Here is a 16,865-nt window from a genome sequence, read left to right on the forward strand (position 1 = left end):
AGGAAAGGATCGTGAGCCTACCCCAGTATAGAGCTAGAGCTATGGTCACAGAGTAAAGACAGAGGGCAGAGTAACAATGGATTTAGGGCTTCCAGCATGATGCCCAGACCGGGAAGAAAATAATCTCTGAATGATAGCAGTTAAACAGAGACAAGGTCAAAGTACTTCATTTACCTTCTTTACACAGAAGATGAGCCTGGCCTTACCATCAGCATTGCTGATATCAGGGGGGAAACCTCCTTCTCAATTTCCATGGGTCTTTAGCATTTTTAAAGTGCTTTTGTATACTTTATTTCATTTATCATTCAACAATCCCATTAAGAGGTGGGAAATGAGTTGCCTGAGGTCTCACTAGTTTGGCTCACTTGATTAGTAAGTAGCAAAACCAAGTTCATGAGCAACTTTGCTGTCCTGATTTCAAGATCAGTGTTTTCTCTATTAGACCTGGGTTTTTCTAGTTAGTGCAAAGCCATTAACCCCTGAAAACTGAGAGCAGTAGCTTGGTATGGGTCCCTCCTCTGTCTGCAGATTCTTCTGTCTCTATCTAGAGACAGATAAGACAAGACCTGTAAACAGATGGAGGAGGCCATCCTGTTCATCTTGATGTCTCATCTGTAACTTTTTCTTCTTATGGGCAAACCCTAGAGTGATGAAGGGGAGCAGGATAGGTACAATAATATTTGAGCTCAAAAACCACTGGTTTCTTTTGCTATTCTCATCTTTGGTTAAAAGCTTCTAGTGGTTCCCATTTGAAAGGTATTATAACATCCTATTATAAATAAGAGCATAGACTTCAGAATCCAACAGACTTAGGTCTGAATCCCAGCACTGTTAATTATTAGCTGCCTTAACTCTCTGAACTTCTGCTTCCTCGTCTGTAAGTAGAAATTAAAAATAACTGTATTTTGGTCCTGTGAGAATTAAATAAGGTAAAATATATTTAGTGTCCAATACAGTACCAAGCACTTAAGCTGCATAATAAATGGTGGTTATTATTGCCTACTAAATAACTGTTCAGATAATTTAGCAGGACACTAGAGGCTCCTCACAGTGTGAACTCTTCTCCTGCCTTATACTTCTATAAGCCTAGCCATTCCCCTAAGGCAAGAGATTCCTGCAGATCCCTATGCTGTTCCCTCCTGGGATCATGGTATGGGTGGAGGCAAAAGGCCCTGATACTTAAGGGGGGAAGGATCTTCCGAACCTGATGCCTCTGTTCTGCCCCTATGGAAGGAGAGTCAGTTCCTGGCAGAAATTCACTTGATAGCAGGTCCTTTGAGAAGGACCAGGGAGCTGAAGAGCAAGATTGTGGTGAGTGATGAGTGATTACTTGTGAAAAATCTGGAGGGCAACTTGAGAGTTGAACAGAAAGTCTCTCATCTTTTACTGATGAGACACAAGAGATTATAGCATATTTTGTCTCTTCCTGGAAACAGCTAGGAACTTACCAAATAAGTAGGAAGTAAATGGTAAAATACTTGACCCAAATGAGTCCCAATTAAAGAGGGGCAGTACATCCCAAGGTATAGAATTATCCTTAGATTATAACATTAGTGCCCACTTTTAACCTAATAAAATTTTATTAATTAACTAGGCAGTATTTTAAAAAAATCAAATTATGCATTTAGTAGCAAAGCTTAGCAAAGTATTGTCAAATGATTAAATATAAATATATATAAATGTCTTGTTATAATTCAAGAGAAGCTATTTCTTCCCTCTGAACATTTGGGCTCTATCACACTAAGGATTTAAGGTGTCTAAGGCCTTGATTGTAATTCTCAAATCATCCCTCAGGTAGAATGTACAGTGAAAATTAATATAATTTGGAATGTGGGATCACATACTGAATAAAATGGTCATGAGAAGTCTTCTCTTAGGACCTATGGTAGTGTAAGATAGGCTTGTGTACACTGAAAAACAAAATTGGTAGCAGAGAGAAAACCTTTGTAGCAATCAACAGCTTAGAAGTAATCCCTGAACCCCAGCCCTCTTTACAGCAGCAGACTGAGTGGATCGTGAGACACAAGTCACCTGCAGCTCTGGGCTCATGCATTGGCTGACCTGATGCCAGCACTTCATGGGGCCTCAGCCTCTCTTGCAATTGAGTAGAATTTGTGGTTTTATTCCAGCTCTAAAATTTGGTGAGATGTTGTAGATTTACCAAAAATCTACAACAGAAGTACAGAAGCTTGGCTTAGTGATTAAGAGCTATATCTCCCAGTATCATTCATATATGTGTTCAAGTCCCATCTTTACCAACTAAAGCTGAGTATGCACTCTCTGAATCTCATCTATAAAGTGGGATACTGCTTTGTCCAAGAGTTATTAGGAGGTTTAAAGAAATACTTGTTCTAAAGGTGCTTAGCAAAGTCTGGATCATAATAGAGAATAAATATTCAAAAAGATGTAGGTTCTCTTTATTTCTATCTCAAAGATATTTATGATCTTTATTGAGGGGCATTCTGTTTCACCTATAAAGCTGGGATGATTTTTCTCTTTAAGTTACATAGTAAATAGCTCACAAAGGATAATTGGTCACTTAATTTATCAAAAGACTATGTTTTGTGTGACATCACAACCTTGATGCACAAAAGACCTCTACATTATTTCAAGGTGGTCTAATGATGTTGTTCATCTGAGATTTGGAGAGACTTATGCAGCACTCCACTTCAGATGGAATCCATCAGAGCCCTAACTACAGCACTATGACTTGAAACACTAAGAGAAGAGGGGTCAGGGAATGGGGCCTGGGCCAGAGAAACCATCATTCCCCTGTTCTGGTGTCTTTCAAACCCACTGGAAACAGAGTTTATTTGAGGACTACCTAGGAAATGAAAGTGAAAGCTTACATTAGAAAACTCCCAATTAAACTAGACTCCATGGTCAAGCATAGTACTTGCAAAGCCATCTATTGGGTTGTTGGAAAAGACATGACGCATTTTTGCATAAACAGAAAAAAAAATGCCTCATGACTTTTATGCCAACCTAATAGTTAGAGGTAGTGTCACCTGTGTTTGCAAAAGGCCTGTGCCCTTGCAGGTAGGCAAGATGGTGACGGAGCCAGCTGTGTGCTGCTGTACTGCCCCCCTCACAAAGCGTGTGAACTCTCAAGTGCCAAGGCTGTGGGGTCCCTTGGCCTGCACTGCTCTAATTTCCTGTCATTTTAAGGTTCTCTTTTTCCCTCTGGTTTTCTGTCTTCCTTCCCTCCGCATTCCCTTCACCTTTATCTTACTTTTTTTTTTTTTTTAACATTTTTTATTGCTTTCTGATTGGATCCTCCATAGGAATGCTTTGGGGTAAGTATGTTCAATTTTCTTTGAAGTAAAAGATATGGGGATTGTGTTGGAGGAGGGAGAAAGTATGATTGGAAGGGGAAGAGTGGGAGTTGGCATGAGTGGGGAGTTTTCACTAACATCCAGGAGACCAAAAGTTAGGAGCTGCCAAAACTCCTGAGATGTGGTCATTCTTACTGGTTTGGAAAAGTACCTGGCTTATAAAAGGGGTCTTCAAAAGCTTCATGGAAAATGCGTATTATGGAAAAATTGTGCATGGATTTCTATTTCTTCTTGTGCCAAAATAAACTCATACTATAATTTCATTGTTCTACAAACTTTTTGAAGTTTCTTCATATATTGACTCTTTTAGACATGTAGATAGATGAACCTGATACAATAAAATAGTTTGTAAGGTATGCTAAAGCTCCTAGATACAAAAAAATCATATTGATGTGATTTTTTAAATTATTTTTATTCAGAAATAAGATTGAATAAAAGTGGTCATGGTTTATGACCATTGATAGTGTCTTTAAAAATTAACATTCTGGGCCAAGTCAGCTTCCTTGAATTAGATTAAATATCATCTTGCCTTGCTGCCTGGGAAAAAGGGTGGATTAACCTCCCTGCCTGATGGGTGGGTCTAGCAGGAGGGGCAGGGTTGAAAGCAGGCAGAAGCCCAGGTTCCCACCTGATGTTTGGATGCCACTTCCCCAGGTTGCTGGTGTAATAGTAACTGGGCCAACATGAGGAAGGAACCACAAGAGTCTTTTTTCCCACCATCTGTGTGTTTTACAAATTGCAGTTATTAGAATTGAATGCAAAGATCCCAGGGGATGAGCAGGGAGGAGAGAAATGCAAGTTGATTTATTCATTTTATTCCTAAAATTAAAAAGACATATTTCTTGTCTCTGTTAGCAGTAAACATTTCCAAGAGGCTGACTACGGAGGGTCATTAGCTGTAAACCAAGAATACTGGGGGCCCCCACTAAATGGCTGACTCTCTGCAGCCTGTACTCAGCGCATGGTGTCTGAAACGGAAAGGACTGCGGGAAGAGCTAGCCATGCAAGGATAACTGGGGTGTGAGCCAAGGTCTTGGCCAGAATACTGCATGACATGGTTTTTCTGGACGAGGCAACCTTGCATAGTGGAGCTCTCACATCCTCCTCCTCCCCCCCACTTGCCATCCAACACCCTTCCTTACTTTGCCCTCCTGCCCTAATAAACCACGCAGAGGTGACAGTTCTAGACTTAGTCAAGTTTCCTCAACTGCGGGTTCCTATTCAAGTCAACACATTGTATTTGAGAAGCTACTACAGGCAAAGCACTGAACTAGGCATGGTGGAAATCCAAACTGGGATACAGGTCTTGTTCCTTACTCAGTGAACCTTCCTTTTTATTTTCCCAGGGGGGTGATGATCAGCAGTAGACAGGCTTTTAGAGAGAGTTCTCATTATCATATGTGCATGGATGCCTCTGTGTGTATGCTTGTGTGCCTGTGTGTGTTTACATGGGTGTGTGTGTGCCTGTTTGGATATGTGTGCATGTGCACATACTGGGGAGTGATTTGAGAACATTCCTGAAACATTTTTGGTAGATTTTCCTGAAGCAGTCTACTCTGACCCAATTCTAGCCTCTTGTCTACATCTCTCCCCTCTTACCCTGGTGTTATCAATGCCACTTTTGTCTCTCCCTCTGTTCATATAACTCCCTGGGGCCTCTCCCCTGCAGAACTAACAAGGGACGGGACATCAAGACCATCAAGTCTCTGCGGGTGCTCCGAGTTCTGAGGCCACTGAAAACTATCAAGCGCTTGCCCAAGCTCAAGGTAACGTTTTCAGTTTGTTCCCATCAAATGTCATTCTCCCATCTTCTTTCTTTATCCATGGCTGGCCCACTTTTGGAGATTTTATTCTGTGAGTAGTCCTTTTCCTCAATCTCATGGGGATGAAGGTTCTTTTCATTGAGTTAAGGGTCTTAGTTTCAAAAGAAAAATAACCAATGTCCCATGAAATCATTAAGTGAGCTTTTGCCTCTTGAGTCCAGGCCGAGGTGGTACCTTAGACCATCCATTGTGGAAAGTATGACATGGGGAACCTGGTATCTCCTATGCCACTGAGGTGGACCCAGAACACCCAAACGGGGGCAACGGGAGCCCTCTGTGCATGTTGCAGTCTGCATACTAGGTCAGGCCAAGTGACCTGGCACACCTTCTTTTCTCACAAGTCTAGAGGAAAGGAACTTCTAGCCCTAACTCTCCCTATGCTTAAGGCACAGATATGTCAGTAACTTGTCCGAGGTCACACAGGCCATGCTTGACAGAAGCAGTGAAAAAAATGGAGTGAGCTAACATGACTTCAGTTCTTCCTGCTGTCAGAACCTGAATGCTAATCGGTGTTTTATCCAGATTCCTCCTTGTCCAGAGCCCTCACTGCTCAGCACCCTCTGGGCTCCACCTATCATGAGCCATGCTGCCTCTTAGGGTACACTTTACCATTCAAGTTGTGTTTACAAACACACTGAACACACTCCACGCCCGAAACACGCATTGCTGTTAATGAGAGCCGAGGCTCTGTGGGAGAAAAGTTCTTCTTCCCTGAGAGGCAGCACCACCAAGGAGAGGACCAGGGCTCCTGATATCTAGTCCCACTGTTGCTCTGCTGCTTCCTGGGCGGCACAGTCAGCTGAGAACCCTGTCTGCAGAGGCTGCCCCAGAGTGCTCCCAGGAGGCAGATGTAACTGCCCACCTGCAGAACTGCATGGAAGAGTGCAGTGCTTCTTGGAGGGTGGGTCATTGGCTGCCTGCATCAGGATCACCTGCATGCTTCTTAAAAGGCACACTTCTGGGCCAGGCCACCCCATGCAACACAGCTAACCTCTCTGGGGGAGGGGTTTGCAATGTGTTTTCTAAATTGGCTCCCCAGGTGACTCTTAGGATAGGATGGTTCAAGAACCCCTTTCTGTATAGAAAAGGACCCACCTGAGTGGCAGGCTTAGCTCTGGGATTTAGAAACTGTGTGGCCCAGGGAAAATTATTCTCTGACTTTCTTTGACCTGGAAAATGGAGTTACTCTGTGACTCACGCATCTGTGGTGTGGGCAAAATGGGCAGATGTGAGTGGTCCCTGTAAGGAAGCCCAGTGATTCCTCTGATATGCCAGAGCTTGCGCCTGTCCCAAGTCCACCAAAGGACAAAGCTAAGGGAAAGCCTTGTGAACGCAGCTCTCCCCTGCTTCCCAGTGCTCGTTTCCCACTGGGTTCTCATACCTTTAGAAATTCTCACTAGCTTCGCCCCTCACACTGGCCTCAGGACTCCACTTTCTTTTCAGCCCTCTGGCTCTTCAGAGAAGGGGCAAAACAAACTAGGTTTATAAAGGTAAGGACTGAAGGACAGTCTCTTCTGAAGGGCCTGGAACTAGCTGAAATGTGGCTTCCTCTCTGAGCCCCGGTCCCTGCCCACTGTGTGGACGTCCCCTGGGAAACCTCAGACTCCCAAAGAAGTAGCCTTGCCCAGTGTTCTCCTACTTCTCCCTCCTGGAGGAGACCACTTCTGCAGTGCTGGCTGTTCCTCACCACCCTGTCCCTAGACACTGCTGGCCCCTGGCCTTGGCAGTGTAAAGAAGTATTGAGTCCTTTTTGCCCTGCCCCTAGCTGGATTTGGCCTGGGTGCCTGAGGCCCTGACTGTTGTCCTGAGCAGGTTCACAGGGCTCATGCCCTTTAAGCTATGTCTGGATCCTGAGGAGAGAGCAGACACGCTTGATGAGATTTGTTAACAGGCTGGAGAAAGCGACCCTCACTTGGTTAATTCCATTAAATTAGAAAGAGCCTGTTCTCTCTCCTTAGCTCAGTAACCTGAGGGATACGTAGGTGGCACTGATGACTCCACAGGCTGCGTGTCACTCACATTCCCCACAGTGTTCAACAAATTAAACCAGCGACATCAAGCCCAGCGCTGCCAAACAAGCAGCTGTACAAGGGCAGCGCCACCGTGGGGCCAGACTCTCCAGTGAGAAAATAGCCTAAAAATGGCTTGAGATGTGTTGAATTCCCATGTACCTCTCGCCACTTAGGACCTAGAATGGAGGCCTCTGGAGATCTGTTGCTTTTTCAATGCAATCTGAGTCCGTCATTCTATGCACCCAGTTTCTTTGTCTCTGAGAGAGGGAAGGTTATCAGTCCTTCCCACAATGCCTCTGTTGATTTGCATCCGAAATACAGCCAGCTTGTTAACTGGAGAACACTTGTAGGAAGTGCTGAACATCGCCAGAGCAAATGTCTGGGCTTATTTCAGTATATAGATCTCATCTAAGAATGCTAGCAAATACATGCAAGATCAGGGATAAGCTATTCAATGGCTAAAATGAACTAAATGATCTCAAAGATCCCTCTAGCTCTAAACTTTTGTGCTTCACACCAAGTGGAGTACCCCACCAGGATCCCACACAGGACCCCCTCTGTGGCTTCATTTGGATTCCATTGCTTTGGGCTTCTTTTCAGATTCAGAGCACACCTTCCTTTCCCAGTGGTAAGTCCCTGCAGTCATGGCCAGCTTGAAAGCCAGCTCTTAATCCCATGTGTGTCACCTTCTAGTAGGGCCATATCTCTGCAGTGCCTTCCAGAGGGCCTGGGTGGTAGTAGGTGGCCTCATCTCATCTCCATTTCCTGGTCAGCACAGGGCTCACACACTGGGACTCCTGGCTTCTGTCCACAGGCTGTCTTCGACTGTGTGGTGACCTCCTTAAAGAATGTTTTCAACATACTCATTGTCTACAAGCTCTTCATGTTCATCTTTGCCGTCATCGCAGTGCAGCTCTTCAAGGGAAAGTTCTTTTACTGCACGGACAGTTCCAAGGACACGGAAAAGGAGTGCATGTAAGTGCCACCATCACACAGGACTTACTTTTTGCTAAAGCATATCCTGGTGAGTCTCCTCTACCCCATATAGATCTACTCTTTTTCCTTCCTCTTACCTATTTTCAGTCCTTTTTTAGCAAAAAGGACAAAATAGGAAATCAAAAACTTTTATCAGGCACTTCTTTTATGACATGGTTACAAAGCATTTTATGTTCAGTGTTTGAACTCCTTATAATGACCTATTGAGATAAGTTTAATTTATATGTTATAGATATGGAAACTGAGACTCAGAAAGTATATACAAATTGCCCAAGGTTGCACAGCAGCTAATAAAATTTAAGATATAATCTCACATCTACTGGGAACCAGATACCATTTTTGTTTCATGGCAGTACCTACCTACCTCCTTGCATTTGTATGTTGATCATTATCACTCCACATTATTTTTTTTTGAGAGGTTTTTGCTATAGGGTGCGTGCGCTCGCCAGACAGACAGACAGAGAGAGACAGAGAGACAGAAAGCAAGAAATCACCCCCCTTGGGGGATGGCCACGCTGCAATCCCTTCTCCTCCATTCTCCTCTCGGAATCTTGGGCACGCACGCACACGTGCCCGGCGTGAGTTTTAAGCCACCGGGTCCGGGACACGAACCGCGGTCGACTACATGGGAGTCCAGCGACATAGCCATTACACTAACTGCTTGTCCCATCACTCCACATTATTGAAATCCACTGAATTCTCTGAATCTTCCTTGAGCTCTATGAAGAGACCCTATCTACTTCATTTCTACTTTGGTTTTAGAGGCAACTATGTAGATCATGAGAAAAACAAGATGGAAGTGAAGGGCCGGGAATGGAAGCGCCATGAATTCCACTATGACAACATCATCTGGGCTTTGTTGACCCTCTTCACTGTCTCCACAGGAGAAGGATGGCCTCAGTGAGTGATAAGGTTTCCATTAGCACGCTGGCCTGTGAGCTGGGATAGTACCATGTGTTTGCTTTAAGATGCTAATTCAGAATGAACAGGCTCACTCTCGTTATTATATCAGGGAAAGTAAATAGTTATTAGTGAGTGAGAAAGGCCAAGGGAAGGAAAAGTGAAAATCCTTAAGGCAGCATTGGAGATGGGGGGAATGACAAAATCATGGATATATTTAAAGTTCTTAATTTTATAGCCAATTATTGAAAAGTTGTGTGGAGCTATCTCACTCCTACAGAACAAGTGAGTTTTGAACAGCTTTCCTCTCCATGGGATAGTCTCTAAGGGCTGGATTAGACAGATTGGCCCAGATTGGCCCTACCCCTGAGAACCTGAGGACTGAGGGTTAAGAATGAACTGGCAGAACCCAGAGACACTTCCTATGACTATATCTCTTATGAAGAAGACAATAAATGCAAGTTCTCCTGCTGCCCATAGCAGCATGGCAGACTTGGCAGTGACTAAGATGCCGCTTTCTGGTGACAGTATAGTCTAGTCAGCAGCAAAAACCACATGGAAACCCAGGAGTCCCTTGGTATTGAATGTGACCACCTCACTATAAAATGATAATCTGTCTCTTGCTTAGAAGCTAGATACATGCTGGAATGGGCTAGAAGAAACAGTGGATTGGGTTCTCGGGGCTCTTTGCCAACTTGGTGATTAACAGAGGGTCTGCAAAGTCGGGGAAGTCAGATAAAGAGCCGTAAGTGGCCATCTCCTAATGCAGCCAAGGCTGTCATCACCATCTGTGCCCCCTCATTCTGTCCCTGCAGGGTTTTACAGCATTCTGTAGATGTGACAGAGGAAGACCGAGGTCCCAGCCGCAGCAACCGCATGGAAATGTCCATTTTTTATGTGGTCTACTTTGTGGTTTTCCCCTTCTTCTTTGTCAATATCTTTGTGGCTCTCATCATCATCACCTTCCAGGAGCAGGGGGACAAGATGATGGAGGAATGCAGCCTGGAGAAGAATGAGGTAACCACACAGTCTGGGACAGGGCAGCAGGGCCTCCGACAGGAACTCTTGGACCAGCAGTGCTAGGGAGGGAGACTATGTTTTCTTAATGCTATTGATAAGTATAGAGAGAAGATGGGAAAAAATTAATGATTGTGTCAAAGAACATTTTCTGAGCAGTGTTCTGTTTAAGGTCCAGATATGCAAAATAAAAAACTGGAAGGTATGTAAGTTGTTTACCATGCAGTCACCTTTACGTGCGCATCATCTAAAAGGGAAAATGTGTGCAGTTACATTAGGGCATCTGCTGGTCTGATTGTGGCCTCCCACAGTGTGCATCTGCTGTAAGGGCCAATGCCCTTTGACTATGTCTTATCACTGCTTTTCAAGCAACAAGCATGGTTCTGGCATATTATAGGGGTTTAATAGATTGTTTTTGAGTTTATTTCTTTCATAAGACAGAGAGGCAGGCACTCCCAACAGGGTCTTCACACTGTGATCAGCCCCCAGCCTCAGCCAACCTAGACGACAGGCACATAGGTGCCTCTCGTGCCCTGGGAGTGGGGTGGGAGGGGCTCGTGTTGTGAACTGAGGACATTCCCATGTGAGTCTAGTTGTGTTAGCGCTGCACCATCATGTGGCCCAGAAAAATAGATGTTTTGTTTGTTTTAATAGAACTGAACTAGACATTGTTAGGGATTATAAGAGAAATGACATATAAAGTGCTGTAGAAATGCTTAGGTAGAAGGCTGGCAAGTGGCGTGGTAGTTAAGGGCACTGGACTCTCACATGGCTCACTGTGGTTGAAGTCCCAGACCTTGCTTTCTCTCCCTCTCCCGCTCCCTCTCCCTCTCCGGTCAAATTAAAAAATAAGTAAATAAATAAAGTTAAATAAAATTTAAAAAGAAATGCTTAGGTAGATAGACTGTATCTTCTGACTAAGGGCATTGGGAAGACTTCCTGCCTAAATATCCTAGCCATGTGCCATGTTAAAGAATTCATTAATAACCATTGCATTCTTACCACATGTGACAGGATGCTTCCAGATCTATATTCTCATTTATGGTAACATATTGCCCATTATTTTGTTCTGATGGTCCCTGTCACTGTTTATCTCCTGCGTATGTAGCTCTGCCCCTTTTTTCCATATAATATCCTCTTCTAACCATTTAAAAGAGCCCCACATTATGCAAAATGTAGGGAATTTGAGCTTGGTTTATTAACCGTGACTTTTCCACAGAGGGCCTGCATTGACTTCGCCATCAGCGCCAAACCTCTCACCCGCTACATGCCACAAAATAGGCACACCTTCCAGTACCGGGTGTGGCATTTCGTGGTGTCCCCATCCTTTGAGTATACCATCATGGCTATGATCGCCCTGAACACTGTTGTGCTGATGATGAAGGTGAGAGGAGAGTGACCGGGAGGGGTGGGTTGGAGTGCACAACAGTTGCAAGTTCCATTGACTGTTCCCACCCAGAGCAATTGTGTGTGTGGCGTGGCACTGGAAGAACACTCCTGACACAGCAGTCTGTCACCTCTTTACCTACTTTGCCATCATGGGACCTCTTTTTTGTTTCATCTTAATCAGTAGCCCAACTCCTGGGACTTTGTGGGTCCACTGGGCAAAGTGCAGAGAAACACTTAGCAGCAAAGGTCCAGGAGCTTCTGAGACCAAAGATGGTTTTGAGAATCAGTTAGACAAGGGTGGGAAAGGCCAGTAGACAGAGAAGATCACAGGCCATAAATACACGATGGAGCATGGAGAGAGGTGCGAGCCCACTGAACACTCAGTGATGAGGAAGTAACTCCAGAAAACATCCCTGCTCTGCCATCTCCTCTCTAGGAAGGCTGCTGACAGAGTCTTCTTGGTGGGGCCCAGATCCGTGTTTTCCTTTGTGGGATATGCAGTCTCCTGTCCAGAACTTGCTGTCCATTTCACGTCCATCTCTGCAGCACATACCAGGGGCAAGGGTGGATTGGGAGATGGCAGCCTCGGTACATGTGGTATTCCTCTCACCTTCAGGCTTTGATTCCCTTTCCCTCTGTTCTCTTCCTGGCAGTACTATTCTGCTCCTTGTACCTACGAACTGGCCCTAAAGTACCTGAATATTGCCTTCACCATGGTGTTTTCCCTGGAATGTGTCCTAAAGATCATCGCTTTTGGTTTCTTGGTATGTCACTGAATCAATCCAGCATGAGTCTTCCCTTTGGGTATCTTTTCAGCCTTTGTTGGGAGGGGTAGTGACTGCTATTCTAGAAATGCTTTATATACCTGCGCACCTATTGTGGGCTTGTTTGACCACCCGATAAATTGATGTAGAGACAAGATGATGTGTGTGAGGGTTAGGGGAAAGGGCAAAGGAAACCACGCTCCAGCTCCATACCTTTCTAGCCATGAGATCTGGTCCTGCCAGATTCTGCCAGCAGTTGAGGGTTGGCCCTTGTTGGGTTTTGTTAGAACTATGATTAAGGTATGCAAAAAGGAACAAAACAAGGGTTGAGCCACTAACCCTTGAGTGCTTATTTACTGGTAAAAGATATTAGAATTGTATAACTAAATGGGAAAATATCTGTCCCTCCTAGACCCAGAGCAAATAATAGATTTTACTTACTAGTCCATCTTCCATTAGTAATATGAAGAGAATTTCTACCCATGAAAAGAAATGTTTATTACTTAGGTTTACAAAGCCAGTGATGTTTGTGGTGTTCATGGGGTTGGGGGAGGAAGACTTTGGAATTGGGTTTGGGAAGGAGTGAGGATGATTTTTTCTGGCATGAGCCCCCCCCTTTTATCCTCAACTCTAACTGTGATTGTTTTGCGAATTCTTGCATCTGCTCCCAAGAATGTTATAAAATCCTACCTCTTTGTTTTTGTGTCCTATAAACAAAATCCTGCTGCCACCTTCCCCCAACTTGCTCAGTGTGTACGGTGAGTTCAGTGGGTGCAGATAAGCCCACTTGACAGCTGTTTCACACTTATTTAGAGTGTGAGCTACCATTTCAAAATATATGTGTAGTTGGCTTTCCTTGCCAAAGGAGAAACTTTGCTTCTTGTCTGAATAAGTGTTTGGTAGCAGTTTCAGCCAGGACTCTGGGCTAGGTTTGATAACTGTAAGTGTTGATTGTGGGAGTTGCTTCTGGTTTCCTAATGGCTTTGGGAAAAACCATTAATTTGATTGTTTTGGGTGGAGAATTGAAGGCAACCCATTGCAGGTGGCTGCATTGTTGTTTGTTTGACTCCCTTTGGAGTGTTTTGAGACTTAGGGAAATAAAAAAGTAAAAAGAAACTACCACCAACAAAGATACCTTTATAATACGATCTAGCCTGAGCAGGGCGAACTGAGAGGGGGAAGCCAGCGCCACAACAGGGAAAGTTCTTCTATACATTTTGATTACCGGCATGTGGTATTGACATCGTCTGTGACTTAAGTCCCCAATTATGGGTCTAATTAGGGTGAATGTTAAATACATATTTGCAGGCTTAACTAGATGATTCAGTCCTGAAGCCTGCCTCCTTCCCACCCTCACCCCCATGTTTTATTCAAGGTCTAGAGGCATTTCCACATTAGAAAAGGCACCACTCAATTTGATACGTCTTTACACTGACATGGCACGCTAGGTTTTCAGAAAAGCTCAGTATATGCTGTATTTGTCAGATTTCTCAATGACTCTGAGATAGGCAAGACAGATATCAACATTATCATTCTTGCAATCATTACTATTATCTTAAATGAGGAAATTGAAGTTCAGAAAAAAATGTACAGCTTTTGGGAACCAGCGGTTCGCGTCCCAGACCCGGTGGCTTAAAACTCACACCAGGCACGTGTGCGTGCGTGCCCAAGATCCCGAGAAGAGAATGGAAGAGAAGGGATTGTGACGTGACCATCCCTCCTGGGGGGTGATTTCTCGCTTTCTGTCTTTATGTCTCTCTCTGTCTGTCTGGCGAGCACACACGCCCTTAAAAAAAAAAAAAAAAAGAAGAAAAGAAAAAAATGTACAGCTTTTTAAAGGTTATATAGTAAAGGCAGCCAAGTGGGGATTTAAAAAGAGGAGAAAGGGACCAGCAGAGCCGTAATGGTTATGTCACTGGACTCCCACCTAGTCGACTGTGGTTTGAGTCCCAGACCTGGTAACTTAAAACTCACACCGGGTGTATCTGCATGTGTGCCAAAGATCCCAAGTGGAAAATTGAGGAGAAGGGATTGTGGCATGGCCATCCCCACTGGGGGGCGGGGGGATGATTTCTCACTCTGTCTCCCTCTGTCTCTCCGGTGAGCATACATGCCCTATAGCAAAAATCTCTCTAAAAAAAAGGAGAAAAAGAGAAAGAGAGGAAATTAACATACATTGGTTATCTATTAAATGCCAAGTACTTTACATATACATTTTATGTCCGTAACACTTATATTTAATAAGCACTATTATTTTCTTCTGTTATGGATGAACTGGAATTCAGAAAGTTTGAATTATTTGTCCAGTTAGTAAAAGGCAGAGTCAGAATTCAGATCTGGTTTATCTGACTTAAAGCTCACAGTGCTTTACTAGTCTATACTGTGCTCTGCTCTTCTACACCATCTTCGTCCTCTTTCTGCTGCTGTAACAGAATGCCACAGACTGGCTAATTCATAAAGAAAAGATTTACTTGGTTCATGGTTCTGGAGCTCAAGAGCATGGTTCTGGCATCAGGTAAGGCTGATCCTATGGCAGAGAGAAGACAATAAAAGTACATCCACAAGAAAGAGGGACAAAGTGGGAACCAAGATTATCCTTTTATCAGGAGCTGACTCCCATAGTTAATGATATTAATTTATTCCCGAAAGCCCTACCCTCATGCCTGGCCTAATCACCTCATAAAAGTCCCACCTTTTTTTTTTTTTAATATACTATAGAGTACATGTACTCATGAGACAGATACAGAGAGAGAAAGAGAGGGAAGGTGAGAAAGCATCCCCCTCCCGCCCCCGACCAGTGGTATACCTACACTGCAGTTCTTTCCCCTCCGTTCTCCTCTTGGGTTTTTGGGCATGCAGGCACAAAGCCCAGCATGCTTTTCAAACCACTGGTTCTGGGATTCAAATCATGTAGTTGGCCATGAGGAATTCAGTGCCTTAACTACCACACCACTTCAAAAAGGTATGACAGAGGCAAGAAAGTGAGAAAAGATGAGGTCTGTTCATCTTATTGTCAATCAACAGTTGGTTGGAAAAAGCTCAGTGGAATAAAAAGATTTCTGGCTTGCCCGTGCCCTTTAGTCTCTTGTGACTTGGGAGACTTTTGTTGATGGTGGAAAGAGCTGCATTTCTATAGTGGTATCCTTACATATCACCCAATTCAGTGTATATATGTATATATATTTTTTGAGAGATTTTTGCTATAGGATGCATGTGCTCATTGGAAAGACAAAGAAAGAGAGACAAAAAGTGAGAAGTTACCCCCTAGAGGGGATGGCCACGCCATAATCCCTTCTCCTCCATTCTCCTCTTTGGATCTTGGGCATGCACTCACATGTGCCCAGTGTGAGTTTAAGCTGCTGGGTCCAGGACGAGAACCACAGTCGACGACATGAGAGTCCAGCGACGTAACCACATGCCATCTGCTGGTCCCCAGTATAGATAATTTAAAAGTTACATTGTATGGTGGTGGTGACAGGAATGTGTTTATCCTCAAACTCATCAAGATGTATACCTTAAATATATAGAGCATTTTACTTGCCCGTCAGACCTCTGTTAAGTGGTTTAAAACTACTAAATAGGTAAATTTCTGCTTAAAAAATTAAAAAATATTTAGAAAATATTGGAGTAAAATTGTAAATCATTTTATTGTCTTATAGGTGACAATGATGACCTTTCTGTTTTAGGCTTTCTAATATTGGCTCATTGGAAAGTCATGACATGTGTTTGCATAGAGAAACGTAGACAGATGGGGACCAGCAGTTAGAGTAATGGCTATGTCGCTGGACTCCCATGTAATCGACCACAGTTCAAGTCCCGGACCCAGCGGCTTAAACTCAGGCCGGGTGCGTGTGCGTGCGTGCCCAAGATCCCGAGAGGAGAATGGAGGAGAAGGGATTGTGGTGTGGCCGTCCTCCCTGGGGGGAGATTTCTCGCTTTCTATCTCTCTGTCTGTCTCTCTGTTTCTGGCGAGTATACACACCCTATAGCGAAAAACCTCTCAAAAAATAAAAAAGAAAAAAGAAAGATAAGGCATGACTTTTCAAATGACCCAATATTTTTATTACAAATCTCTTTGTTATATATGAGCTTTTAAGTGACAGTTTCAAAAATGAGATCTTCAAATAGTGATGGAACTGCTTTCCATATGAGAAATTCCCAGATTAGTAAAAAAGAAGTAGCATTTTGAATTAGATAGAAAAAACTAAAGCCAAAGTTAGAATGTACTTGTGTGTGAACTGACAAGTTTTAATTGCAAGTGACAAAGTTAGGTCATGAAAGATGTCTTTTTCTTCTCTATTCCTTTTTCTGATGTTACTATGACTGAATTCACTTGCAGAACTATTTCCGAGACACCTGGAATATCTTTGACTTCATCACCGTGATTGGCAGTATCACAGAAATTATCCTGACAGACAGCAAGGTGAATGTCCCCTAAAATCTGTGTCTTTAAGCTTGTCCCTAGAGTAGCGTTTTAAAAATTCTCTGCACATTTGGTCATTTTTGAACCCTTTACACCAAATGAGTACCCCTTCAAGTGCTGGGAGTTCTCTTCCTCACTCATGAGCTTTAGCAGAAAATACAAACTTGAGGAGGCTGCCTCTCCAGGAAAGCTTTGTTTCCTGTGCA

At 43.7% G+C, this 16,865-nt stretch overlaps 1 protein-coding gene across 1 annotated transcript in view; it reads left to right on the top strand.

Annotated features, from left to right (window-relative positions):
- The window catches only part of LOC102488737 (voltage-dependent R-type calcium channel subunit alpha-1E), a 342,844-nt gene that overhangs the window by 281,169 nt on the left and 44,810 nt on the right, over positions 1–16,865 (top strand). Inside the window, exons 27-34 of the mRNA XM_027767826.1 lie at positions 3,285–3,296; positions 5,005–5,101; positions 7,985–8,145; positions 8,929–9,066; positions 9,882–10,083; positions 11,303–11,467; positions 12,126–12,236; positions 16,576–16,659. Coding sequence (XP_027623627.1) covers positions 3,285–3,296; positions 5,005–5,101; positions 7,985–8,145; positions 8,929–9,066; positions 9,882–10,083; positions 11,303–11,467; positions 12,126–12,236; positions 16,576–16,659 — 970 coding nt within the window. The remainder of the gene's footprint in view (positions 1–3,284; positions 3,297–5,004; positions 5,102–7,984; positions 8,146–8,928; positions 9,067–9,881; positions 10,084–11,302; positions 11,468–12,125; positions 12,237–16,575; positions 16,660–16,865) is intronic.

Source organism: Tupaia chinensis, unplaced genomic scaffold (genome assembly GCF_000334495.1).
Source record: "Tupaia chinensis unplaced genomic scaffold, TupChi_1.0 Scaffold000074_1, whole genome shotgun sequence".
In the NCBI taxonomy this organism is placed as follows: domain Eukaryota; kingdom Metazoa; phylum Chordata; class Mammalia; order Scandentia; family Tupaiidae; genus Tupaia; species Tupaia belangeri.